The 27,978-nt window shown below is 40.1% G+C and overlaps 1 protein-coding gene across 2 annotated transcripts in view; it reads right to left on the minus strand.

Annotated features, from left to right (window-relative positions):
• Positions 1-27,978, minus strand: part of EIPR1 (EARP complex and GARP complex interacting protein 1) — a 68,116-nt gene that overhangs the window by 23,892 nt on the left and 16,246 nt on the right. For both annotated transcript variants that reach the window (XR_005555278.1, XM_039331929.1), the window contains exon 4: positions 9,978-10,134. Coding sequence is in view for 1 of the 2 variants with exons in the window: in XM_039331929.1 (XP_039187863.1) it covers positions 9,978-10,134 (157 nt within the window). In the remaining variant the exon portion in view is untranslated. The remainder of the gene's footprint in view (positions 1-9,977; positions 10,135-27,978) is intronic.

Here is a 27,978-nt window from a genome sequence, read left to right on the forward strand (position 1 = left end):
GGCATAACATTCTTATGCTAGAAAGCACTGTCTGACTTTCACCAAACACGACGCTTTTCATTCAAGCCAAAAACATCTATTTCATCTGTCCATAAAAGACTCTTCGAATAGCCTTCTGGTTTATCCATGTGGTTTTTTGCAAACCGACAGGCAGCAATGTTTGGGTTTTTGTTTTTTTGAGGAATAAGTGGCTTTCTCCTTGAAACCCTAACAAGCATATCATTTTTGTTCAGTGTTCACCTGGTATCATGAATACTGACATTTGTCAGTACAAGAAAGATGTTAGTTCCTTAGATATTAGTCTGGGGTTCTTTTGAGAATTCTCAAAGTATTACACGCCTTGCTCTTGGTGTGATCTTGATTAGCTGACCATTCCTGGGGAGGATAACAATGGTACTGAATTGTTTCCATTTGTACATGATCTGCCTGCCAATGGTGGGAGTCCAAATTCTTTGGAAAACGTTTTGTAAACTTTTCTAGCATCAACAACTGTTTTCAGAGGTCTTCAGAAATCTCCTGTGTTCTAGCGGTGAAACCCTTCCACGTATCCGTGTTGTGAAGATCAGACTTCGATAACGAATACCCAGAATTCTATTTTTGAAATTAAGCAAGACACCTCACATTCAGACCTAATGATCATCCTATTGATGGAAACACCTGACTCCAATTTCTCCTTCAAATGAACTGAGAATCTTAGAAATTCACATACTTTTCTGACCCCAAAATATGTAGCTTTGAATCGTTTTTCTCAATAAATAAATGAACGAATATAATGCTTTTGATTCATTTGTTTAACTGGTTTCTCTTTATATAGTTTGAGGGCTTATGTGGAAAAGAGAGGACATTTTAGGCCATATTTATGCAGAAATATTAAACATTCAGAAGGGTTCACACATTTTTAAGCATTGCTATATTACTATTCATTAACCGTTTAACAAGTTTTGATGAAATAAAAGACACAGAATATCAGGTTGGATGAAGGGAAGAGAAATATTTTTGTTTCAAATTGAAGGCAGAAATTGATCTGGAATCATCATTGGAGTGAAAAAAAGAAAAGAAAGAAAAATCCCCCAAGCATCTGGGAACATATAAACAAAAAGTTCAGCCAAGTATTATTAGCAAATTAAAAGCGACTACCAGGGATTTTTCTCTATTTTCCACTTAATGTCAGAAAGCATTTTCAAAAGCCATTTTACAAGGCAAATTTTACTTGACTTTTATTCTGATTAGGGTAAATGAACGCCACTTTTAAAATCTTTAAAAAGTGAGTGAAAGTGATTCCAATTTTAAAATGTTCACAGGGTTTTCAGGGGAACATGCTTCGAATCTGATGGAGAATACGAATGATAAACACGTAACATTAGAAAGATCTGAGGGTACTCAATGTGTTCTTGTGAAATTATCATTTCTTTCACTTATTTTATTAGATCATTCTTTTTCATATATGATTTTTGGGGGGGATTTTGTGAAAATGAAGGCCACTGTTTTTTTTGTTATAAAACGAAGAGTAACTAACTCCCTTGCGTTGCAGCTCGAGTGCTTAATATAAAAGCATAACAGTAAAGACTGACAATCTGGTAATATATACTTTGATGTGCTGAATGGCAAACTAGAATTTTGTTTGCAAGGAAGGAAACTGTCTCACCAGGTGATTTATTCTATGTTTTGTTTACATTACATCAGAGGTGGGCTCTCAGGCTTGCCAGATATTGCTGAATTATGGCTCCCCTGGCAGTTCCAGTTGACCCTGGCCAGAGATGAGGAGAGTAGCAATTAAAATTCATCAACTTCTGAAGGATCACCTGAGAATTTTACTGTAATTTTCACCAAGTTCCTTGATCTTAAAATGAGGATTTGCAAAAATTTTAGATGTGCATTAATATGGTGATTAATATTTAAGAACATGTGACCTTTCCACAAATACTGGGGGAAAAAAGTTAAGAAGCTAAGAGCTTCCACATTCTCAGTGCCATTTTCTTTTTACACGATTCCGAATGGCAAGAAATTGGCATAAAAAGTAGCAGAGAAAAAGCTTACGATCTTTTCAATTTTGGATCAAGCTCTGTTATTCTCAAAGGAATGTAATATTTGAAAGAATAAATTTATAAGACTCTATTTACAGCTTTTTCAATAAACTATGGTCAAGCATTCTGTAGTTTAATGCAATATGGGAAGACATTGGGCAAGTGACCTCTTTATTCAGCACACATTGCACATTAGAAACGTATTAGTCCATCTGTACATTATGTTCTTAGAAAAGAGTATGGAAATGGCATGAGTCCTCCCCATTTTGCTTATACATTCACTTGGTTTATGATTCATTTATAAATGCATGCAAGCTATATTAACTCTCTCCTTAGTTCTGACACTAGTAAAAGCTAATGTGTAAATTCTTATGCTTTAAGCTGTAAACAGCATTTTGGGTGGGTGGCTGGCTGGCAGCTGGGCTGGGCTGAATAGATAGATAGATAGATAGATAGATAGATAGATAGATAGATAGATAGATAGATAGATAGATAGATAGATAGATAGATAGATATGTATTTCTGTGTATGCATGTATATGCTTTTCAGGAACACACTTTTTAAAAAAGTGGGTGTCGGTGTGTATTTAAATAAATATATAATTATTAGGAAATAAACCACAGTGGACCTTACTTGTTAGTAAAACTTGAACAGATTGTTCTAAAAATATTTTACAATTATATGCCCCTATGCACACACATAGAAAAATGAAACACTGGAAGCATAACTGAGTTTTTTTCTGCTCGACTGGAAACCAAATAATCTCATAACGTCAGAGAATCTTAATTTTCAGTCTTCAGTGTGAAAGACTTCAGTTTTTAAGACAGCGTTTGATGAATGTATAGCTCTGAATAACCAGTCTTGCTCATAATAGTTTTTTAGCGCTTTGGAGAAAAACCTATATTCAGGTAAAATATAAAATATATAATCCAGCCTTTGTGTTTTTCTTGACATTCTCCTGAATCAAAGTTCTGGCCCAGCCCTACCAATGCAGCAGGACATTCTTGTTCCTCTCATGTCTCTAATGAAGTCAAATGGATTTCTACTTGACTGTGGCATTAAGTTTGAAAGCAAAAGAGTCACCAAGACTGCTTATTTCTCCTTGTTCACAGAAATATACCATACAACTGCTTTGTTTGGGACATCAGATGAACAAGGTAGTCATGGACTTTTTTTTAAGTCTGTAAAATAGGGACAAGAGAGGGAAAAAGTCAGAAGATAAAAAAGATAGAAAGGATATGAATGAAGCATCCACTTCAAAAGAAAGGAAAAGGCCTAGTTGGGAATAAAATGAAGAATGGGAGAAAGGAAGAAATGCAAGGGTAATGTTGTTAAATTAGTCCAAGACAAACAGCTTATCCTGAGTCTGAAGATAAAATAAATTTTTAAACATGGCACTGCAAGAAATTGATCCCCCTCACTACCACTAGGGGACATGAAAGTTTCGAGGTTCAAGTTATTAAACAACCAGAAGATGCCAGCCATATTGGAAGAACTAAAAACTGCAGATGGGTGGTTGTCAGAGAAAAATAAAACAAACAAACTAGGACGTTTCTGTCAGCCAGAGAACTGGCAATGTTCAAACACAACTACTATAGTGACAAAGCATTGGCTTTGTTTGTATGTATTTACCACCTTTATAATTAGCTCAAATATAGGCCATATTCACTAAGCTACCAGACCATTTGATTAGCTGTCTTATAGCTGAGTTGCATCCTTGAGTCAAATCAAGCCTGCTGACAACTGCTTTCATCAAGTCAAAATAAAATCTTCAACATGCAATCACAATGTTGAGATAGGGCAAAATTAGTAACATCTCATAGGATGTTTCTTAATTTCTTCAGGGTAGTGAACGGCAACCCCTTGATGGAACCAGACTTATTCCAAACTGGTTTCAGAGTCATACATGACACAGTCAGATTTCATATCTAGTTTGCCAAATGAGTATTAGAAAATATTTTTTAAAACTTTGAATTTGAATACAAGCCTTCCTCAATTGACCAACCCACTCCCCCAAACAAATCTCAAAATATGATATGCCAATTCCTTCTATACACGTTTTATTATAAACACTATACCATCCATGACTGATTTTAGGTCCAAATCATTTGATTTTGTTTGATACACAAAATCCAATATAAATGGGGCCTACAATGTGAAATGCTCCTGTTAAGAGTCACAGGCAACTACTGTATGCTTTTTCCCCCCAAAATACCCCCTTTATTTCATTTGATTTCCACTCACCCTCTGTTCCCCTGTCACGACTCCTGAAAATACTTATTTCTAAAGTTATTTTGTACTTCACTGAGCCATGGGATTTTCCTGAGCCTTCTATCAGTGACCTCTTTTGCAGTTTTGGCTACACGCTTAGCAAAAGAGTACTGTGTGGCATTAAATGTCATTTAACCAGAGTTAATGCAGGAGCCATCATCTGGTAGATATCATTATGAGGAAGACTCCTTTCCTTTAAGAATTCTCAAAAGAACTGGGAGGACCCAGATACTATTATGCAGGCAAGGAAACCAGAAGTCCTGTATCTGCTTCTGAGCTAATCAGGAAAGAAAACTGGCTGCTTCTGCCAATTCTAGAATTTAAGTTAATTCAATAAATGGTGACGTGCCACTTTACTGCTTACAGTTAGGGTGGGTCGAATACCACCATTATTCTTCAGTGGACTACTGACCAAATCCTGCTGGATTATCTAAAACTTACAAAAAATGATGGAGCAATGGAACATTAGAAAGAACAGGCAACATTTTTTTCCTATTCATAATCCCTGAACACAAGATACTCAAGATCTTCTAATATCAATAATTTATGCACAAACTCAAAGGTGGAAAGAAAGAGGGCTGAAACTTAACAATAGATCATTGGATAACTTTCATGACATTGGCTAGAGCAGGGGTAGGCAACCCAAAACACTCAAAGAGCCACTTGGACCCGTTTCCCACCAAAAACAAAACACTGGGAGCCGCAAAACCCTTTTGATATCTAAAATGAAGATAACACTGCATATATCCTTTTTTACCTTTATTATAGGTGTGTGTGTGTGTGTGTGTGTGTATGTGTATGTGTGTATACACACACACACACACACACACACACACACACACACACACACACATTAAAAATAAAAGTAAAAATATGACTCTTGGGAATATCCATACTATTAAAACAATGATCACCAAAAGAATGCTTTAAGAGAATAAAATTACATACACACACAGGTAAAAAAAGGATATATGCAGTGTTATCTTCATTTTAGATGTCAAAAGGGTCTCTCTCTCCCTCCCTCTCTATCTGCCCTTAGTCTGCCACTCCTCTTCCCCCACTCTCTCTCTCTCCCTCTCTCTCTTTCTCTCTCTCTCTTTCTCCCCCCCCCCTCCTATCTGCTGCTCACCTGGCAAGCTTCAAGCTGTTGTCCAACAAGATCAGGGGTAGACAACCTCGTCTCTTTTATGACTCATGGACTTCAACTCCCAGAATTCCTGAGTCAGCCTAGGTGGGCTAGCTAGCTCTCTCCTGCCCTTCCTGCTTCCTTTAGAGACGCAGCAAAGGGAGGAGCTCCGCCCAGAAAGCTTTTCAGCTCCTCGGAGAACACTGTGAGTGCACTCTCTTTTACACACACCCAGACACACACCCAGAGACACACACATACACACACACACACACACACACACACACACACACACAGAAGCAGGGAAATGCAATTGCCTCTCTCTGTCTCTGTCTCTCTCTGCAAAGGCAGAGGAGGCTGGGAGCCACAGGGGAAGGCTCAAAGAGTCGCATGTGGCTCCGGAGCCGCAGGTTGCCGACCTGTGGGCTAGAGCTTCTGACTTGTTACAAGGTGATGTTAATAAAAAAAAAATCAGGCAAGGTAGATTATCCTAGGTTTGGTGCTGAAAAACACCCCTAGACTCAGAGATATTTTGATCTTAATTCTAAATGTATGTTTTTAACTTGTAAGCCACCTGGGGACCTATAGGTATAATAAACAATAGCTATAGCAATAGCACTTAGACTTATATACCGCTTCACAGTGCTTTGCAGCCCACTCTAAGAGGTTTCCAGAGTCAGCATAATTGCCCTCAACAATCTGGGTCCTCATTTTACTGACCTCGGAAGGATGGAAGGCTGAGTCAACCTTGAGCCAGTCAGGATCGAACTTCTGGCAGTGGAATACAGAGTTAGCCTGTAATATTGCATTCTAACCACTGCACCACCACGGTTCTTATAACAAATACAAAAACATAATATCCTGAAGATTCTCATCAACACCTTAATTTTAAAAAATTTAAAGGATCTTTGAGTGCTGCCTCAACAGTTTAAGGAATGCTTTGAAAATACTTCCAGGGCCAATATTTTCCAAAGTGGAATGACATTTGCTTTTCAGGTGCCTTTTATTTAAAAAAAAGTCCAAATGCATATTATTTTATTTCCTATTGTCAATGCTGCTAACATCAGATGTTTTTGCATTGACAACAAAGGGAAATGTAGCCATCTTTTACCTTTTGCTTTTAGAGTTAGATGTGAAGAGAATCCAGCTAGACATAACAACACCAGACCTAGGTGAGAAGCAAGGTTATTTTAACTAGAGCTGATAACCAATTGGTGGGCTGGAGAACTGGAGAGGAGGCCAGCCACTTCAAGCTAATTGGGGAATGTGATTTATGACTGTTAATTGAAGGAGGGAATTATGCTTTGATACTATGTGCTCAGGGGAGAGGAATTCAGTTTTTGGCTTCAATTATGCAGTGCTGAGGTTATGCTACTCAAAATAAAGATTCTTTAAGGTAAACAATGCCTTGAAATGCTTTTGAAGAATTTCATCTGTCGGAACCACGACACTTATTGTCAAACATTGTTTCCAACATGTCAATACAGTAAGGACACTTTTTTTGATTCTCGGAGCATTTGGTTTATTTGAATATAAATGCTCAAACCTTATAAAATTGTATGTCTCTGCGTACACACAGAGAGACACACACACACCACATACAACACACACACACACACCTAGATATAAATGTAGCCTACCTATGCACTAGGGACATGTAGCTATTAGGATCTGAACTAGTAAATAATTCCAGTTTGGACATGGCATGCTTGCTGCACTTGTCTGTCAAAGACAGGGTCTGGCTCAGCAGCGGAAAGAAATGCCTTGCAGCCCCTCTTCCCTGTTGCTTTTAAATTAGTACACTGATGGAGCTATGTAGATAGAAGCAAGAATTTATAGCCCAGCTGGGTGGAGGAGGGCTCTGCAGCGGAGGAGAGATGTGAGAGAGGATCTGGGGACTATTTCTTGGGAGTTTAGAGCTGGCTGGAGTGACACATGGAACTTTCTTATCAAGAGAGCCAGAAAGGCTTTTTCTTTGAGCTGCAGTGCTAGAAGCCAAGCAGCGAAGACCCGGAGATAAAGACTGGCCAGCTAAAGCCTTTCTTGAAGCTATAGCAGCTGGAGCAGGTGCTGATAAAGCAGTGGGAAAACCAGAATAACCTAAATGGAGATGAAGCGGCAGACCCAGGGCAGTTCAGTGGCAGTAAGCTGTTGAAGAACCTAATCAAGAGACCGAGCATGGAGGCCAGAAGCAGTTCAGCAGTGAGGCCCAGGAAGAGTCCTGTTATTGTTAGGTGAGGCCACTGGAAAGACCTTGCAAAATCCTTGTAGGGAACGTGTAGCTCATCAAAAGGCTGCTGCAGTAGAGACCCACTGAATGATCCAACTGGAAGGGCCTACCCTTGAGGCTACTTCAGTAGGTGATTCGCCAAAGAGGCCCATGGCAGAGAGAGGCAGAGAGTGGCTACCAGCTGTTAAATATGCTAGCCCTGGCTTCCCATGATCTGAGAGTTTAGTGTGGAAAGCCCTAGCCAGAAAACAAACAAACCAGGCTACCGTCAACATGAGGTCCATAGGACCAGTTATGTCAGCAGTGTTTGGCCAACACAAGGAGAGGATTCAAGATTACGTTGATTATTCAGCATCAAGTTGAGAGTTGTAGTGCATGATAACTTTGTTTCATAAAATGTATAGCATCCAAAAAAGTTGATAAAAATATTCCAAGCATAGATTTTCATGACCCAGAAAACAGGCATAAACAAAATGGATTTGGTCCCCTGTGTTTGGGGTCCATGTGACTTCTGCTGAAGCTTTTTAAAGGAAAGAAAGCTACAATTATTGAAATTCAAAGTACACATTTTGTATAGGTGCAAGTTTAAACGAATGAAACTATAAGTGAATGAAATCATATAGTTCCACCTATTTCAATTATCACTGAATTCCCTGGAAACAATTATCTCTTAAAATGCAGGAACAGGGATCAATCGATATGTAGTAAAGAATTTAAATAATATTGAGCCTAGCTAAATCAAATGGGAAGAGGCAGAGTGATTCGGACATATTATGTCAGGTAAAGCATTTCCATCCATATCTAAGATTCAACTGCTCAACTAGACAATCAGAACATACAGAGAGACTGGAATTAAGTCATCTCCAGTATATGGGACTCCTCATGATTTCCTTATCTGTATCAGTATACAAGTAGCACAAAGAAGAGCCATTTCACCAGATAATAACAGGAGAAAAATAGGAAAAGCCTTACTTTTTAAATTTTTTAAATTTTATTGAATATACAGTTAAAAATAAAAAAAAGACACAGTGGACATAATACAACTTCCCTGGTTTAAACAATACTATTCTTAGTATTAATTATGAAAAAAAATTCTTTACATTATAACAGAATATGCATATAGATCTGTGAACTTTCTTTCAATCATATACATAATAGTTAAAAAACTTTCAATTCTATCTTATAAAAAATACTAGTATAAAGATTTCTAAACTATCAACTATCAAGATTTGTCCCAGCATTCCTCCTTGACTCTAGCCATTTATACACTCCATTCCAAATTACAAAATAGTCTGTTTCAGTTTTATTTTTAAGCTCTAATGTTAACCTATCCATTTACGAGCAGGATAGGATTTTATTTATTACTTCTTTATTACTTCTTCTTCAGTAGGAGTTTCTTTTCTCTTCCATTTCTGAGCATAGGCTAGTCTCGCTGCAGTTAAGAATATGCAGTACTAAATATAAAGATCCTTTGCTGGATTTCTCCTTAGTAATCCCTGATTTAAAAAATTCTGGTTTTAATTCGATTTTTTGTGATAATATCTCTTCCAACCATTTTTTTTTTATCAGATGCCAAAATTCTTGAGCTTTTGGGCATTCCCACATGTGGTAGTAGGTCCTTGGTGATTTTCTACATTTCCAACATACCGATGAGGTTTTTTTGTCCATTTTTGCTAATTTTATGGGGGGAAGATGCCACCCGTAGAACATCTTATATAGATTTTCTTTATAGGTGGTGGCTAACGTTAGCCTCCTATTCCTATCCCATAATAACTGCCAATTATCTAAATCGATACTATAGCCAAAATTTTTGCTCCAAATTAACATTGTGGCTAGGAAAAGCCTTACTTGATAACCATCAGCTATGCATGACTATGAGTCACTGATAGAAAACTATTTCTTTGTTTTGTTACAAAATACAGTATAAAATAAAGGAAAAATTCCAAGGAACACCAGTTACCCAATAGAGTGGAGATGGAGAAGGTAGCACAAGTGAGGGGAAGCAACCAGAACATGGATTCAGACTTTTCTAAGTGAAATTCCATCCAACAACTAAACTATTATTATATTAGTTGTGTGTAACACAAAATATACACGTTCAAATGCACAGCATTGTAGAATTAATGAATTATCCAAAAAAACAGTTAAACAGTGTATTAAATATTTGAAGAACTATTGCGTTTACTTGCTGATCCTGTCTAGGATAACAATAAAGAAACCATAATGTAAGGCATGTATATTTCAATGTACAAAGTTCAGATTTAATAGAAACTGTCTGCCCTTCATTCTTTTTTGCCTTGGGAGAATAAAATATGCAGAGTCCTACCCGGCCATATTGCCATGGGCTGTGTTGTCAAGGTGACAGAGTAGCTCCAGGATTTGAGCATTGCTTGATGAATCATCAGGGGATTCATGATTGCCTGATTCCAATTCCTTCGGCATCCTCCATACAGCCGCACATGTCATGACTTTACTGTCTGAAGCTAAGGAACAGAGGATAATGTCAACAGATCACAGTAGGGGGAGGCAAGGGAGGGGGATTTCTGGAAGAGAGAGAGAGAGAGAGCCCTAGCATTTTTGCAATCAAAAGCAAGGCACTGCTCATCGGTATGTAAAAACATTTAAAGAATCCTACAGAACTTCATTCTAACAATAGAGCACATAGAAGAGAGAGAGAGAGAAAAAAACCCCAACAATAGCCCAGCCGAGCCAGCAAGCTACATAAATAGCCGAGGTGACAGCAGGCGATACAAGTCATTGGAAGGACTTTCCCCAACGCTGCTTTCTGTATGGCTGTTTCAATTAATACCGGGAGAGTACAGCAATTTGCTGAGATTACCATTTTTCTGCTTAATAACGCAGGCATAATTTTAAGGTCTCCATCTCTGGCTTTCCTGGGTCATCTTTAATTTGCATGGGTAGCTTCTGAACCATGTCTTTTGCAGAGAGCTCGGTTTTTCGCTCAGTACTTTTACATTCTGCTCCCCCTCCCCAGATTCAATTCCTTCCAGATAAAATTCAAAAAAATCCTACACAGAGGTCTCCTGAGCTTTCCAAACTCAAGGCTATTGCTAACTTGTGGCCAGTCATAAAATACCATTTATCAGAGGGTAGATAGATGAGGTTCCTCTTCAAAAGATTTCTGCACCCCCATCCTTCCCCCCCACCCCCAGGTTTCTTAATAACCTATATAATTTTTACTTTTATTTTCTGGGCATTCTTCCAAACAAATCACTGAGCCGCAGTAACACACTATTTTTAGTTTTTATATATTTTTTTTTTTTTTAAATTCAGAATGCCCTGAAGAATACGTGGCCCCTAGAGATATTACTTGAAATGTCAATGCTGGAAGCTGGCATTTCAATATGGTTACCCTTCTGGAAGATTCCCATTGTGTTCTTTTAATTAAAAGAATTTAGGGGGGAAAAGTCAGATGGCAGTCAAGTCATTGTTCTCTACAAGATACGAAAGAAAGGCATGAAGAAAAGTGGGAGAAGGGGATGGAAAATATGTATCATTCTTATGCTCTACATATAAATATAGCTAAAATGTTAATACAGCTCAATTTATTTAGCCACTGAGGCAAAATTAATAGCTTTTTTAAAAATAGTAGCTTCCCTATATTATTTAAATCAAGAATGAAACTTGGTCCATGGCATCCAGCAGCATTATGGTAGAAACACTTCTTATATTCCGAGCACTTTTTCAGCTGGGGCAGATATGAAATTTAGGGAGCCTGAAGTGGATGCATTTATAAAAATGACTGGCATGAATGATTTGCCTATTTATGGGGGGCAGGGATGGGCGGGGGAACAGGAGAGAAACCATCACTTAGCAGAAGACATGGCAGTGTAGCAGAAGACAAGCCATTTGTTCCCTGAAGAATGCTCTTTACATACTTCTATCATTATGTGGTTCCCAGGGAAAAAAGTGGTAAGAGGCTCCTAATAGTTAGCTCTTTTCTTTTTCTTTTTCTTTTCTTCCTTTGCCTCTTTTTCTCTCTAACTCACTTTTTTCTTTCTTTCTTTACTTTTCTTTCTTCCTTTCCCTTTTTCTGACTTTCCTTTTCTTTCTTTCACTCACTTTCCTCCCTTCTTTCCTTTCCTTTACCTCCCTCCCTCCCTCCCTTCCTGTCTCACTTTTCTTTTCTTTCTCCTTCACTTTTCCTCCTTTCCTTTCTTTCTTTTCCTTCCCTTTTTTCCCTTCCTTCCCTTTCCTTCTTTCTCCTTTCCCATCCTCTCCCTCTCCTTCTTCCCTGGCATGTCCCAGGGGGAACATTCTGTCCCTACTTTTGAGATGTTAATTATAAACTTAGCTGTAAGATTTGCAAGTAGATCTGAGTAACCAGAAAGATTCTTGCCCTTCTAAGAACAGATTCATACTGTACTGTGGTACTGATAAATATCTGGGGATTAAGACCTAGAGCAGGGGCAGGCAATCTTGGCTCTTTTATGACTCATGGACTTCAACTCCCAGAATTCCTGAGCCAGCGATGCTGAGGGGAAAGGGAGAAGTTTCCAAGCTGAGCTATGCTGGCTCAGGAATTCTGGGAGTTGAAGTCCACGAGTCATAAAAGAGCCAAGGTTGCCTACCCCTGACCTAGAGCAACATAAGAGAGCTAAGCAAAGGCCTTCCCATCCATTGTGAATAGAAGAAAGGCTAATTTGGGTTTCTGGATATGGAAGAATGCCCCACTAAAGAAAATTAATTGGAGACTGGCTAGACAGATCTCTCACTTTCAAAGTACAATGACTGCCAATTATATCAAGATTGTATATATTTACAAGCATAAGACAATCTGTTGAGTAGGAAGGTATCAGGTTTCACACCTTGCAAACATGGAGTCTAGCAAACAGTCCTCCTTTACTTGTGAGAGGTTGTGATACGTTCTCATCTTTACACCCAAAATACAGGAAATATTGTGTGTGTGTGTGTGTGTGTGTGTGTGTGTGTGTGTAACTGGCCTATATCCAGCTTCAGCTATAACTTTTAGTGACCTATTTCCTAATAACCTTAGGACTGGACTCTACAATGCACACTACCTGGGACTATCCTTGGACACCTGCTAGAACTTCTCACTCTTGCAAAAGGCAGCTGCCCAATTAAATGGGCATGTAACACCAGTGTAGAAAAACACTACACTAGTTACCAATGAGCTACCAACTCAATTAAGATCTGTAAAACCTTAATCAAATTAGGACTGCACATTTTAAAAAATGCCCTCCCAAATCCATCCAATGCACTCAAAGCAATTTTTTTTCAGAAATTATCCCCTTAGCTCAGCAGGCTGTTAATGTTTATGCTCCTAAACTGGTTAACACTGATAAAGTTTACCTCATTCACCACTGATTGATCAATCAAGGGGGAGGGGAGGGGTGCAAAGGGGAGAGGAGGAGGGGAGGGGAGGGGAGGAGAGAAGGCTAAATTAATGAATAGCCAAACATGAAGAGATTCCTACCTGGTGTATAAATATCAATAACGAAAGTACCAAACAGACTCCTTAAAGAGAGACTCAAGGATTGGTACCCACAAAATAAAAACAATGTTAAGTCACAATATGTTTCAGGAGGAGAAAAAATAAAGAAGGTTCCTTGAATCCCTTGTCTTTCATAGTTCTGAATAGTTCTCCCATCTGCCCAGTTGTGGTCATATGCCATTCCTTTTCTACAACAGACCCTCACTTATCCAAGAAAAAGATAAGATGATTCAGACAACATATAATAATTCAATGTCTGAGTAGCTAGCTCCGCCACAGAAAACAAGTAACTTCCCTGAGCATCCAGCTCCATATTTGATAGGCTTCTCTGCTAAAAAGATGGTAGACGGTAGAAGACCATTTAAAAAAATGATTTTATAGAGTGATATCTAGAGGATGGGAATAGAGAACAGATGGCTTAGAGAGGTCCCCTAGGCTCTCCAAGCTACAAAAAAGGGAAAACTGATGAACGCAGATCAGAAATACAAACAGATTAGATTTTTTTTCTCTTGCCCAGCAACTAGTTGTTTTTAGCTCAATTCCAGCTGAGAATTCCGAGCAGGATCAGACATCAGCAGCTGCCTATTTGGTGAAAAGGCCATATTGTTTAAGCACAAGTTACTAATAAACATGCCATAACTAAATTGCAAACGTAGCTGTGATTTACACTGCAAACTAAAGAAATGTCCTCATAATTATTTCTATTATTTACTCTGGTGCAGATTACAGCTGTCTCTTTTTTGATAGCTTCATCAATTATAAAAGTTATAAAATACCATCCAAATATTTAATACCAATGGCAGAAACACCACTTTGAAAATGCAAGTGTTGTAGATGCAGGTCTCCAGAGTCAGGTGGTGGAAGTGAAATGAAGGAAAAGTTTGAAGGGCAAGTCTAGCAGAGCTTCCATCTGCATATGAATAGAAAAGTCACCCTGGTTTTTTGCAGAAAGGCCTACATGGTGATGAACGAAAAGGAACACGATAGCATCGGCCATGACTTTGGAGTGTGCTAAACTCAACCTAAACTGGCATCTGCAGAGCTCCGTGCTGGAATGGGCTGAGATGAGGCCTTGCTCTTTGATGCACTCAGGTGGTACAAAGCCAGCTGGCTGCCATTATTCAGTTGCCCTGGGAACCACAATTGAAGTGTACTTCTGAATCTGTACAGGAGGTACTTTTTGCACCATTGCCACAACAGCTCTTGCTGTGCAAAGTTAAAGTTGTGTAGCAGCTCGAGCTACAGCCCAGCTGGTGCCCATTAATGGTCCCTGTATGACAGGAGCAAGCCGCTGGTCTCAGATGCTTCCTTCTTGCCACAGACAAAACAGGCGGATTTATTACTCTTATTAGTCGGGATGAGGCCTACTTTGCTTGTTTGAATAGAAGGGTGCTCAGAAGCAATGGTGACTTTACACACAGTTTTTACTGCCCCGCGTTTGCAATCTCTGTCTGATTTAAAAGTCCCACTGAATTTAGGGACAAGAAAAAAGAGCTAATTTTAGAAGGGGGCACTGCCTGATCAAAAAATAGTAGAATCTGTCCCCAGTGTTGTTCTTAATAGTTATATAACACTGCTTTTAATGAAATGCTTTGAAGTAATATCTGTAGGTTCATATTATCTTGTATTTTGGTACAAATATTCTGTCATCTATAAGCTCTTTCTATAATCTTTGTGCAATCTACTAGAACAGGGGTCCCCTACCCCCAGGTCACACCCACTATCGGGCCACAGCTCGTTCAGAACCGGGCTGCAGCAGAGGTGGGTGAGCGAATAGATACGCACAACTCCATTTGCGGGAGCGGCAGGCACACACATGCTTCACCTGCCACTCGCGCAGAACCATCCTTCCCCCTCTCCCCCACCAGTCTGCAAAGCCAGAAAGGAAGCTTTCGTTGGTCACACTACCGACATTGTCAGGGTATAAAATGCTGGATCCGGGAGTCCGTTTTTATGTGGCTGGCTGCCTCTGCGCTCTGACCCTGGATTGGGTTGTTGGTCTGTTCATTAGCATCGGCTGTGTAGTTCTTAAAGTAGCCATTTCTAAAGTTGTCCTCCCCTCTTCAACTGCTGTTGTTTTCTTTGTGCGTAAACGGTTGCCTGGAGATCCGTTGTTCATCCACTCCCAGTCGTCTGTCCCCACCCTCATTTGTCTTAGATTGACTCTGTATTGCTGTGCTGTCACACGTGTGTGCTTCAAGCTCCGTTCTTCTATTTGCCAGCCCTGCCGCCTTCCTTGCCCGTGTGTAAACTCCTGGGGGTTGGTCGTCTTGTTGTTCCTGTTTCTTATCGCCCTCCCTTCTCTTTCTCGCTAACGGGTGAGCTCCTCTGTGTGCTAATGGATGGCTAACCGGGCATGTCTTTGGAATTGCTCCACTACTTGTTACCCTCATTACCCCCTCGGTACATATATGGGAGCGCAGGAGATAACCATCCCGTTTGCGCTCACTATTACTCGCCTGTTCTCCCATTGATCGGGGCCGTGCTTCAATTGCCGAGTCATTTGCGGGGCATGCCTCCAGTGCATTTCCTCTATTCTCAAATTCCATTGCCCCTCCCCTGCATCTATAATCATCTGGGGGGTTTTGTAGATTAAACATTTTTGTTTATGATTTTATCCTGGTGATCACTGTTATTTATTTCACATTATATGTATACCCGGGATTCGTGTTTTTAATGTTATTAAGGATATATGTATGTATGTATATATGTATGTATGTATGTATGTATGCAATAAAATAAATAAATTCGAACACCAGGATAATATCAAACTAAAAGCTGTTTAATACAAATGCTGAGCTTTCATCAGCCAGCACTGCCGACATCATCAGAGCATAAAAGCAAGTTAATGGGAGTTCTCTTTATGTTACTAGCCGGCTTTGCGCCTGGCTTTTCGACCTGGTCATTGGTCTACTCAATGTCTCTAATTGTTTTATTTTTAAAATATTTTTAAAAATATTTTGATATTATCCTGGTGTTCGAATTTATTTAATTGCATGGCTTTACCCAGGATTCATTCGTATTTTTAATATAATTAGAGACATATGTGTATGTATGTATGTATGTATGTATGTATGTATGTATGTATATCTTTCCAGACCAACACTCACAAAAACCACACAGGATGTCACCACCACACATCCACGCAAAAAGCAAACCCAAACCCACAACAATGATGAGGCACGACCACAAATCAAAAGCCAGACCACAGCTGCATCGTTAGCCACTTTAAGCCCCTCCAATCCATACATGAAGCAAACTGACACCCACCATGAAGACGAAGCACGACCACGAATGCGAAGCCAAACAACAGCAACGCAGCTCACCATCTCAAATCCCCTTGCAACTCAGACTAACCTGAGCACAACAAAGCCCCCACCCAAACAGAACACTCCCCCAGCCAATCAGAGCACAGCCAACCCCCCAGCCAAGCTCCTAACCAATCAGAACACACCTCCATCCAATCAGAACACAGCCAAGCTCTCATCCAATCAGTTCATACCCCCACTGGCAGTTAAAAGGAGGAAACAGCTACAATCACACATTGCTCCTAAAAGCACGAAGCCGAAAGCACCAGCCTGAAGATGACGAATGAGACTTCATCAAAACGTGCCAAGACACTTCCAATTTTACGTGGGATTATATATATATATATATATATATATATGAATAAAAAAATAAAACATGATCACCGGGAGAGTTGAAGTAAAAATACTTTACTAAAAGTATATTAATACTAAAAAGTTGCCAAGCTTTCGCTGGGGAACTCCCCAGCATCATCAGGGCTAAAAGGCCATTGCAATAAAGGTGGTTTAAGTAGGTTCAAGTAACGTTTGCGCACGGCTCTTAGATCGTGTTACTGGCCCTGATTGACCAGCTAAGAGCCAAGATGTGTCTATAACATTATGTTGTTTTCTTCGGATGCCCTTCCCTATCCCTCCACTATTGGTCTTTAGAGGCGTTAGTAACCTTACATCCCCTCCTCTTCCGATAATACCAACGTCTGCCGTGTCAGGGGGAGGACTTGATCTGATGCTTTCCTGTGTTTTACAATGGGGATAGGGCTCCACTAACTGTGGGTTAATATCCCTTCCCAATTGTGTATCTCTCTCCTTTGTCATGTTAACAGCTCCTATCTGGGTATGGTATGCCTCAACAATCAAATCTTTATTCCCCAACTCAGTCTTCCTTACATACGTTCCCTCCCATTGTTTGGCACTCAAACCGCTCTCATTACTCCTCCCCTTGCTGATCAAGCGGGTTGTCATTCTATGCTTTCTCTCCCCTCTCCACATGGGACGCTCCTCTTCATTGCTATGTGCAACCGCACACTCCAAGATTTTAGCACTAAATCTTTTAGGTGTTCCGGCTCCACTAATATCGCTCCCTCCCTCCTGGGGGGGGGTGTGAGGCTCACATGGGGTTGTTGGGCGGTGCATGGATCGTCCATATCGGGCACCCCCTCCCTTTCTTTCTCCGTGCGCGGGGAGTCCATAGCCTCTATTCCATCATCCACATGTTGGGGTGGGAGATTCTCTCGCCGCATGATCCAGCGCCGGTCACCTGGCAAGGGGGTGTTGATAGTATAGTTATTAACGTCCATATGCAGGTGTTTCCGACAGTGGGGGGATGAGGGTTCCTGTCCATAACGCCGCAGGTGTTGGTATGATTGCTTGCGATGTAATGAGTGATGATTTGTGTCCCATTTCCGCAGCGCTTGTTGCACTGGATGCAAGTCAATGCGACGATTAATTGAGCTGTCATTCGAGAACCAGGCCTCTTTCAGTAGCCGGCCTCCCTTTGTGGCATCACTAGCTACGATACAGGTGTTAGCAAAGTCAAATTGATGGCCCTCCTGTGCCATATGCATAGGAGCTGTTAACATGACAAAGGAGAGAGATACACAATTGGGAAGGGATATTAACCCACAGTTAGTGGAGCCCTATCCCCATTGTAAAACACAGGAAAGCATCAGATCAAGTCCTCCCCCCGACACGGCAGACGTTGGTATTATCGGAAGAGGAGGGGATGTAAGGTTACTAACGCCTCTAAAGACCAATAGGGGAGGGATAGGGAAGGGCATCCGAAGAAAAGAACATAATGTTATAGACACATCTTGGCTCTTAGCTGGCCAATCAGGGCCAGTAACACGATCTAAGAGCCGTGCGCAAACGTTACTTGAACCTACTTAAACCACCTTTATTGCAATGGCCTTTTAACCCTGACGATGCTGGGGAGTTCCCCCAGCGAAAGCTTGGCAACTTTTTAGTATTAATATACTTTTAGTAAAGTATTTTTACTTCAACTCTCCCGGTGATCGTGTTTTATTCTTTTATTTATAATTATGCCCGGGAGTCGTATTTTTACCAATATATATATGTTTTCTGAGGTATTTGCGGGTGTTTGTATGTAGGTCTTTGGTTGTTCGGGTTTTCTCCCGCGTAAAATTGGAAGTGTCTTGGCGACGTTTCAACGAAGTCCCATTTGTCATCTTCAGGCTGGTGTTTTCAGCTTCGTGCTTCGAGCAGCAATGTGTGGTCTTAGCTGTTTCTTCCTTTTAACTGCCAGTGGGGGTATGAACTGATTGGGTGGGAGCTTGGCTGTGTTCTGATTGGGTGGAGGTGTGTTCTGATTGGTTAGGGGCTTGGCTGTGCTCTGATTGGCTGGGGGTTGGCTGTGCTCTGATTGGCTGGGGGAGTGTTCTGTTTGGTTGTGCTCAGGTTAGTCTGAGTTGCAGGGGGTTTAAGATTTTGGGCTGCCTTGCTATTTTTTGGCTTCGCGTTCGTGGTCGTGCCTCATCTTCATGGAGGGTGTCAGTTTGCTTCATGTATGGATTGGAGGGGTTTAAAGTGGCTAATGATGCAGCTGTGGTCTGGCTTCTGGTTTGTGGTCGTGCCTCATCATCGGTGTGGCTTTGGGTTTGTTTTTTGCGTGGATGTGTGGTGGTGACATCCTGTGTGGTTTTTGTGAGTGTGGGTCTGGTATCATTTTTTGTGTTAGGGAGTCGTTTATCAATAAGGGCGGGTTTCCAAATGGCTGGTAGGCAGGAGGTATCATGTCTTTAGCAATGCCATTTACTGTATATCTGGCCTTTAAAATACTGCTGATGTACAACTTCTAGGATCCTTCACTCTAGCTAGGTCTGACACCATTTACATTTGGACAGCCATAGATCCCTCAGCTACATTCTTACTTTTTGCTCATTTGACATGCAAGGTGGCTCATAGCAATATTTTAAAAGGCACAGCATCACAGTCACTATATTCCTGAAAGCAACATTATTCCAGCAATATGTGTACATTTATAAAATCATTTTAAGCAATTTCTGTTCATTATGTGTACTACCAGTGTTAGAACCAAGCAAGATTTCTTAAAAAGAAGGATTCTACAATTCAAAAAAATTCAACGAAAAGCAGCAATGGAAGCTGGAAAGATTTCCGGAAAATAATCCGTATTATTCCTAAGAAAAATGACTTCTACTTTCCAAAATCCACTGTTCTGTAAAATTAACTAAGCGCTGTAAATGAAGAGTCTCCCAGTGGCAATTCCTCCAAACAACCCAACTCATATTCCAATGGCAAGTCCGTCGATAACCCTGTATTTTCTTGCTAAGAGTGCAATGAACATGAGAAAGAGGGAGAACGTATAATCTTTGCTTACTCTCTAACACCATCCCCATCGATTTCCGCATGCTAAAGGCAAGCTCCCTCAGCAGACAGCCATTAGTATCTAGGCCGGCTCGCTCGGCAGTTTCCCTGTCAACAAGCCAATTTAATGTCACGTGGGAAGCTGACAGGGGTACCTGCTGTTAAGAGTTTGCTTTGCAAAATTTGATAGAAGCAGGACTGGCCCAGTGTGCTCATTCACGCTCCCCTTCTTCTATCCAAACCCAAAATGACTCAACAGAGCAAATATGCAATTTAGAAGAGAACTACAATGGGAAGTGAGAATAGATTGTAGGTGCACAGGCTTTATGGCTATGACTGACCCGATTTTAGGATGTTTTTGTGGTGGTCATTAAACAAACACATGTAGATGAGTGGGCTGAGCCGATGGAGGGGTAAAACACATCATCAGTCATGAGTCCCTTCGGGCCCACAAGAGATCTAAGTCCAGCCCACTTTGAATTCCTTCTACTCTTATCTCCTGCTAATTTCCCTTGACTGTTAGTAGTTCAGATTCTTTCAGAAAGCTCAAATTTACAATACATTTTTATACTCATTTGAACTGTCTGGATCTCCTCATTTTCCTGTTGCTTGACAATGCAGTAGTTATGAGAACACCACAATTGTTAAGCAAGCCCATTGTTCACTATGGTGGATTTTTGCCAAAAAATGTAAATGCAGTCATGTTGCCGAGCACCTGAATTGCAGTCATGTGACTCAGGATTGACTATCATAACCAGATCCAGGTTGAAAGTCCGTCTTTTCAGGTAGGACGTAACTTTAAATGAATGCTAAGCAAGTTATAAGTCATAACTTGAGGACTACGTTGAGGACTACCTATACTTGTGTATTATGCAACTGATTGACTGATGCCACAATTCTTTGCTCACACTTGCTTTCAATGCTTTTAGTTCTTTTCCATAAAAACTGTGAACTGCATACAATTCATTAAAAAAATTTAAAGACTGATCCCTAAAATTGTTTCACTCTGGGCAACACCACCCCACCAGACTGCAATGGTTTTCAAAGAGACAGCCTGGTAAGAGACATGCTGAGTTGGCCTCATGAAGAAAGAGCACCAACCGCTGCCACCGGCCTCTCCCAAGAGAAGGGTCAATAAGAAAGGCTGTTGAGTTACAGTAACCATCTTCTGGATGCCATCTCCAACCCTTCTCCAACCCACTGTAATGCTGTAGGTAGGAAATGTTAAGTAGAAGAGGCATATTAGCAAGCATAAAAGACAAGGGACTGTTGGCCAGCTACATGACCAAAATATTCTCCAGTAATGGAGACAGAATGATAGCAGAGATCACTACAAAACTACAGTAATGGTTTTTACCCACTGGTGAAGCTTCAAAATTATTGGGAAAACTTAATTTTTATCACCACCATAGGAAGCAAAGTGACTGAAATCTGGTATGATGATGATGATGATGATGTGCCATCAGATCAGTGTTACCCAGATAGACTTTCTCCAAGATGCAATCTGGTATAGGTCTATGCAAATCTTTTGAAAGACAAGCATGCACAAAGCTCTTTTCTGAATAATTAAAACTGCCCTGCCTTTGTCCAGGCTAATGCAAAGAACACGTATAGAGACAATCTGGAGTAGTTTCCAAGCAGTTTTGTTGCTTTCAATTTTTTGATTTGACATTAGTTGCTAATTTAAACATGGTTTTAAATATATTCAATCACATCTCAGTAAATGTAGATATGGAAATATTTTCTAGGAAACCCACACAGTTGCTGAAAAGATGCAATTGTGCAATTCCTTGTAGTGACTTTAGAGCAAGGCTCTCTATAAGGATATGAACTCCCAGTTTTAGAATTATGGAACAGTTTTTAGATCTTATTTTGATATATAATATGGAAGGAAGAAGCAAGGTATCTCCCCCAGAAGATTTCTGGCATAGATTCACTTCAGTAAATCCAAAGAATCCTCTATTTTAATATTTATAATTCAGATTTCTCATGGTATTTTCTTATCTGCAGACAGGCATAACTGGAAATATATATGGGAAATATATATTTTTACACTTGTGCCTTCAAGTCAGTTTTTTGTCTTCTGATAACTTCCTGAACTAATCCTCACTGTTTTCTTGGCAAGATATTTCAGAAGCAGTTTGCCAGTTTTTCCTTCCTAGGGTTGAGAGACAGTGACCGGCCCATGGTTAGATCCCAACTGGCTTAGTGCTTAAGGTGGAACTATAACTCTGGTCTGGGTCTAGCCTCATGCTTTAACCACTACGCCAAACTGGTTCTCATACTGTATATAAAAATTAAAAGGGGAAAGGTAACTATTTCCCCTGTTCAGTCATGTCCAACGCTAGGGTGCAGTGCTCGAGATCTCCATTTCCTAGGGAGTCAGCATTGTCCAAAGATGCTTCCGTGGTCATGTGGCCTGCATGACTATATATCTAGGCCAGTGGTTCTCAACCTGTGGGTAGGGACCCCATTTAGGGTCGAACGGCCATTTCACGAGGGTCGCCAAACAACGCAGTCTGCCATTTTTTTCCCCCTTTTCCTTAGCTGTGCTACTCCCTTTTATTCTATTGGTTTTTGAAAGCCAATAGAATAGACTCTCTTGAATAGAGTCTAATTCTATTAGCTTTCAAAAGCCAATAGGAATTGTCCAGGCTGTCTCTGCCCTGCTGAGCCCGCCAAAAGTCCCATTATGCAAATGGTGCTGCACCAGTTGAGTAGTCCTTGACTTACAACCGGTTGAGTAGTCCTCGACTTACAACCGGTTGGGGGTCACGGCATTAAAAAGGTTGAGAACCACTGATCTAGGCAAATACAGGTACTTAAAAAAAATTACCATATATACCCACAGATAAATCCATCTGTGGATAATCCGAACCTGATTTTTTTTTTATGTATTTTGGACCTAATATTCTTGGCCTACCCACGAGTATATACAGTGTTGTTAGCAGCCAGAAAGAAAAAGAAAAAAGAAGTCCACTATGGAATTTGCTGTATTTCTGACACATCCAGAAATCAGTGCTGCTAATGCTACTCTTTATTTAACAATAATAGTACTTCCTTTTTCATCGGAAAGGAATGATTGTGCCTAGGTTGTACTTGCTTTACAGCATCAACAGCAAAAGAAAATCTATCCCGCCTGGGGAACCTGTAGGCTCCCCTTCACTGTCTCTCAGGCAACCTGGCAATGTGGGAGGGGGCTGTTGTAGGTGTGTAAAGGAGGAGTATCTTAGACATTGCAGCATTACATTCTTCATGCTGAATTTGTGAAATCTGACAATAGAGAAGGCAACAGGGCCTGCTTATTTGTAAAGTAAAACAGAACCAGTGGTATATCAGGACCTCTCATGACAGGTTATCTGCCACCAAACCTTCCCTACCCTCTGAACGCTACTGCAAAGCAGTTCACCGAAACAAAGAGAGCATCGCCTACAATTACAGGACTATGCCCTCTTCTGGCAGCTGCCATCATCACATCCAGACTTGCCATTGTTTGAGAAGGCCCGGCAGGAGATCAGCACTCCTACTCCTCCCTTTGAAAAGCACGTATTACGGAAAGTCTACTTTGGAGCAAATCCTGACTTTTTGGAGGGAAGAGCTCTGAACTGAGCTATTTCCTGCAGGGATGGGTTTGAAATATTTATAGCAGATGCCTTTGAATCATCTTGCCACTTCCCCTCCTCACCCCATTTGTTTTATACAAGACAGGGTGTGTTGCAGCTCCACGGTGGATCAGCTCTTCTTCAGTCGGACTGAAGCATCCCTCGTGACCTCCACCGGCTCACCCTTGTGGGTGCCAAAAATGACCCTTGACCTCTTCCCACTGCCTTTCCATAAGAGCATTAGAATACGGCCCTTTTAAGCCTGAACAGGACAAGCAAGTGCAGCCATATTAAAGTTGCCGAAACGTGTGCACGGAAGCCTTAATGAAATGCCAGACTGCACATTTCTTCCTCTTTCCCCCTTTCCATAAAGTCAGGCAATGCAAATGTGAGATCCCCAAAGTATTATTAATTCTGCTACCTTGCACATTGAGCCAGCGAGGCTGAAGCGGAGAGGTGTAACTTACATCGCGATTGGGCCAGCTGCTCGCTCTCTCGGGGACAAAGGCTTTCACCCCAGAGGAGAGGGCAGGTGGCAATGCCAGTCTCTGCCCTCCAAGGATTTTCCACAGAAGGAAGAGGTGAAAAGTGAAGGGGAGGGGAGGAGCAGACTTAATTTCCCAAACTGTCAAGTTGATGTGATAAATCGGCGTTTCTGCAGCTACCAGTGTCAGACCTTATGAAACTGTCCTACTTTTAAAAATGGAGGTGGCTTAGCAAGTAGCAGATTTCCTGTGAAATCATCTTTATTGTGCCCCTTCTGTCTCTCTGTTGGAGCAAACAGATTCCTTTGGTTGTATTATAGAATATGGGAGGCTGATTTACATGGAGTCCTGTCACAGCTCCATATTATCTATAAGAACTGGCATCATTTCTAGGGCTTCCAACTAAAGACTCGGATGATCCTTATTTGCTGAAACTGGGGGTTAAGTCCAGGCAGAGTGCAGGCGGTCCTCAACTTACGACCACAATTGAACCCCAAAATTTATGTTCTTAAGTGAGAAATTGGTTAAGTGAGTTTTGCCCCATTTTATGACTTTTCTCGCCACATTTGTTAAGTGAGTCACTGCAGTTTTAAAATTAGTAACACGGTTGTTAAGTGAATCTGGCTTCCCCGTTGACTTTGCTTGTCAGAAGGTCTCAAAAGGAGACCACGTGACTCTGGGACACTGCAACTGTCGTAAATGTGAGTCAGTTGTCAAGCGTCCAAGTGTAAATCACATGACTATGGGGAGGCGTTAATGGTCGTAAGTGTGAAAAATGGTCATAAAGTCACTTTTTTCAGTGCTGTTGTAACTTCCAACAGACCCTAAATCAGGGGTTCTCAACCTTGGCAACTTTAAGACTTGTGGAATTCAACTCCCAGAATTCCTCAGCCAGCAAAGCTGGGAGTTGAAGTCCACAAGTCTTAAGGTTGCCAAAGTTGAGAACCCCTGCCCTAAATGAACTGTTGTAAGTCCAGGACTACCTTTAGTGGTTCCCTCACAGAGTTATGGTCACTGGAGCAGAAGCATCTTGGCTTAGAATTTGAGGACAGCTGGGAAGAGGAAAGCTCTACCTCAACATGCTCTACTTTTGGACAGATGCTCTGCAACAGAGGTTTTTCCAATCACATATTACATCTGCCTTCCCAAGTATGGTAGCTCCAGATAGCTTGGGATTTTAATTCCTGGATAACATGACCTGGAAAGTGTTGCAGCACATTATTCTCTTTTTCTGTTATAACATTTATTGAATTTTAAGGTATGTTTCTATTATCCAAGTTAACCTAATTACCTCTTTGGTATAGCATTCCAGAATTTCAAGTTACAGGGCTATGAAATTTGTTTAAAATATCCATTAAGATAGAAAAAAATTTTTTCCCTACAGTATTTTGGAAAAATCTATTTGGTCAAACATCATTATGCTAGCTGATCTTAAAGATGATTTTTTTTTAAAAAAAAAGATAACCTGTAGTTTATTATGACTTTTATAGAACAAGCATTGTAAACACTGACCAGAGATCAGCTTGATGTTTTTGTTATTTTTAAAACTTTACATCTTATTTAAATAAACACACTTGTTCACGTAACCATGTCTGAAAAATATTATACCCTGATTCAGCAGCTAGATCACAGCGGAGAGAACAGGAGAAGGATGGGAAGTGGGACAACTTTTCCTTTAAGCTATTTTTGAAATCAAAATCCCACTCTTCAAGCTGCTATTATCTCCTAATAGGGATGGTGGAGGAAAAACACTCCTGTTTTGACCCAAGAGGGACAACAATAGCTTCAGGGAAAGATGCTTCAGATCAGAAACCAATGGGAGAAAAATCCTCCACACATTCCTGGCCTTTGTTCTCTGATCACTAGAGGGATTATAATAGCTTATGGAAGATGAGCGGGGAAGTTGTTTTATTTTGTGGAGAAGGCCTGGCCAGGCCTTATTACTCACGAGTCAAAGGTTTTTTTTTGAAAAACAGAGAGTGTAAGCCATTAAGAAGGATCAAAATGAGCAGAATCCCCCCCCCCCATCTCTGAATTTCTGTGGGATAGATTATAAGCATCTTTATGAACCTGGGCACTTTCTAGAGGTCTTGCTAAGAAATAATCACCACATATGATGTCACAAATGATTACAGAAAATAGCATTTTCAGAAAAAACATATTTATTAACACCTAACATGCTTCAGGAAAACACTGTTTTCTTTCTTAGCTTTTAATGTAATTAATCAATCAAATATAAATGGCCACCCATCTCATGTAAAGCAAATCTTACTAAGATTACATCCTAGTGACATAATCTTCTTTGGTAACTGAAAACATTAAATAAATATATTTGAAAATGAACATAAATCATCCCATTTTTGTAAAACTCAATCATTTTATAAGCCGATAACATTTTATACTACATAAACTATTTTCTTGTATTAACAATCAAAAATGTCTCTGTGCAAATAATTTTATACCAATATGTTATAAAATTAATATGCAGACATTTAATACTATCATGAAAGGAAAGAAGAAAAATACTATTTAATGTTTGTGAGAGAAAAAGTAATATCTTGCCCCTGGTTTGTCACTGTTGACAGATGCATTGTTTCTTGTTGTTATACTGTGATTTGTTCCAGGATAAACCTTAAATACCTTTTAGAGTCTCTGGTATAACATGGTTCATCAAGCTAATATCATGCATACATATATAAAATATATTTTATCTATTTATTTATATCCCATCTTTATTATTTTTATAACTCAAGGTGGTAAACATACCTAATATTCCTTCCTCCTCCTATTTTTTTCCCATAAGAACCCTATGAGATGGTTTGGGCTAAGAGAGAGTGAATGGCCAGTCATCCAAACACTAAAACCTCTTCAGAGAGATACAAAGATGATTGGATTAATATAAAGCAAAACAGACCATTATTATGATGAGTATAATTGAAAGGGGAAAAAAAATACAAGTGGAACATTATTTTGCTGTGTGTTATGCTAAATTCTCCAGAATTTGAGGGAAGGGCAGAAGAGGGGAGGAGAAGAGCTGATGTGTACGGAACATACTACTACAACTACACTCCATCTCTGAAGACTTTTCTCCAACCTTAAATGGATCGAGAGGCCAGATGGAGTTTCATCCAAAAATTATGTCACAATTCCAAAGAGCTTTTAAAATTGAAATTGTACAAAGTTTCTTGGAGACATCATGGAAAGTTTCACCTACTGATTTTATAGCAGCTGCAATAACTTTTCTGTTTGTGTTTGTTTTACACACAAGTCATACTGCAGAAGAGTTAGCAGATAAGGATGGTAAAAAAATAATGAGAATCAGCATGGGTTTTATCCTCATTTCTCAGAGTGCTCTATGTAGTTTAGTCCACTGGAAAATTAGCTACAGGGAAAGGGGCCACTTTTTGCACTCCATATCTAGATTTGCACAAAGCAGTATCTTCACTAATGATTATATATAATGCAATTTTGACAGGGATTACATGCTATCACAACTTAAATTACTTTTTCAATTCTATGAACATTAGTTATAAGATGCTAGAAGAACCTGATGTCTTTTCAATTTTCTGTTTGTTTCATTCAGGTGGAGGATAATTGTTATAAATTAGCAGTTTACCCCTAAGTCCATAGTACTCTCTGAGCTCTCAAGTTTTTAATGAGATCTGTGAAAATTAAGTAATGAAGGATATACATTGATTGAACTTCATCTCTGTTCAGTGCTCTGTCAGCTCTTCATTGTTCCAATTTTGCCAACTACTCAGGTCCCGGAATGATCTACTATCCTTTCTGCCTTTTCACCTTCTCAAAGCGAGAAGATTTAGTGCAATTCAAGTTATAACGATCTAGCAGCTTTAAAGAAGGAATATGACTTTCCACAGTTCTACTCACTCAGAATCAAGCATGTCTTGTTCTTTCCCAGATATAATATTGAACCTTGACAATGGCTACCTTGTCCATCTGACGCTGTGTACATGCATTCCCCAGGAGTAGAGCTCAGCTGAAAACAGTTTTATTCTGTGAGCGCCCATTCAAATTCAAAAGATAGGAAGAAATTGGATATCCAATGATACTATAGCACAGGAATCTCCAACCCTGGTCTGTGGCTCGGTACTGGGCC

Source organism: Crotalus tigris, unplaced genomic scaffold (assembly GCF_016545835.1).
Source record: "Crotalus tigris isolate CLP2741 ecotype Arizona unplaced genomic scaffold, ASM1654583v1 scf7180000024439.5362192, whole genome shotgun sequence".
Lineage (NCBI taxonomy): Eukaryota > Metazoa > Chordata > Lepidosauria > Squamata > Viperidae > Crotalus > Crotalus tigris.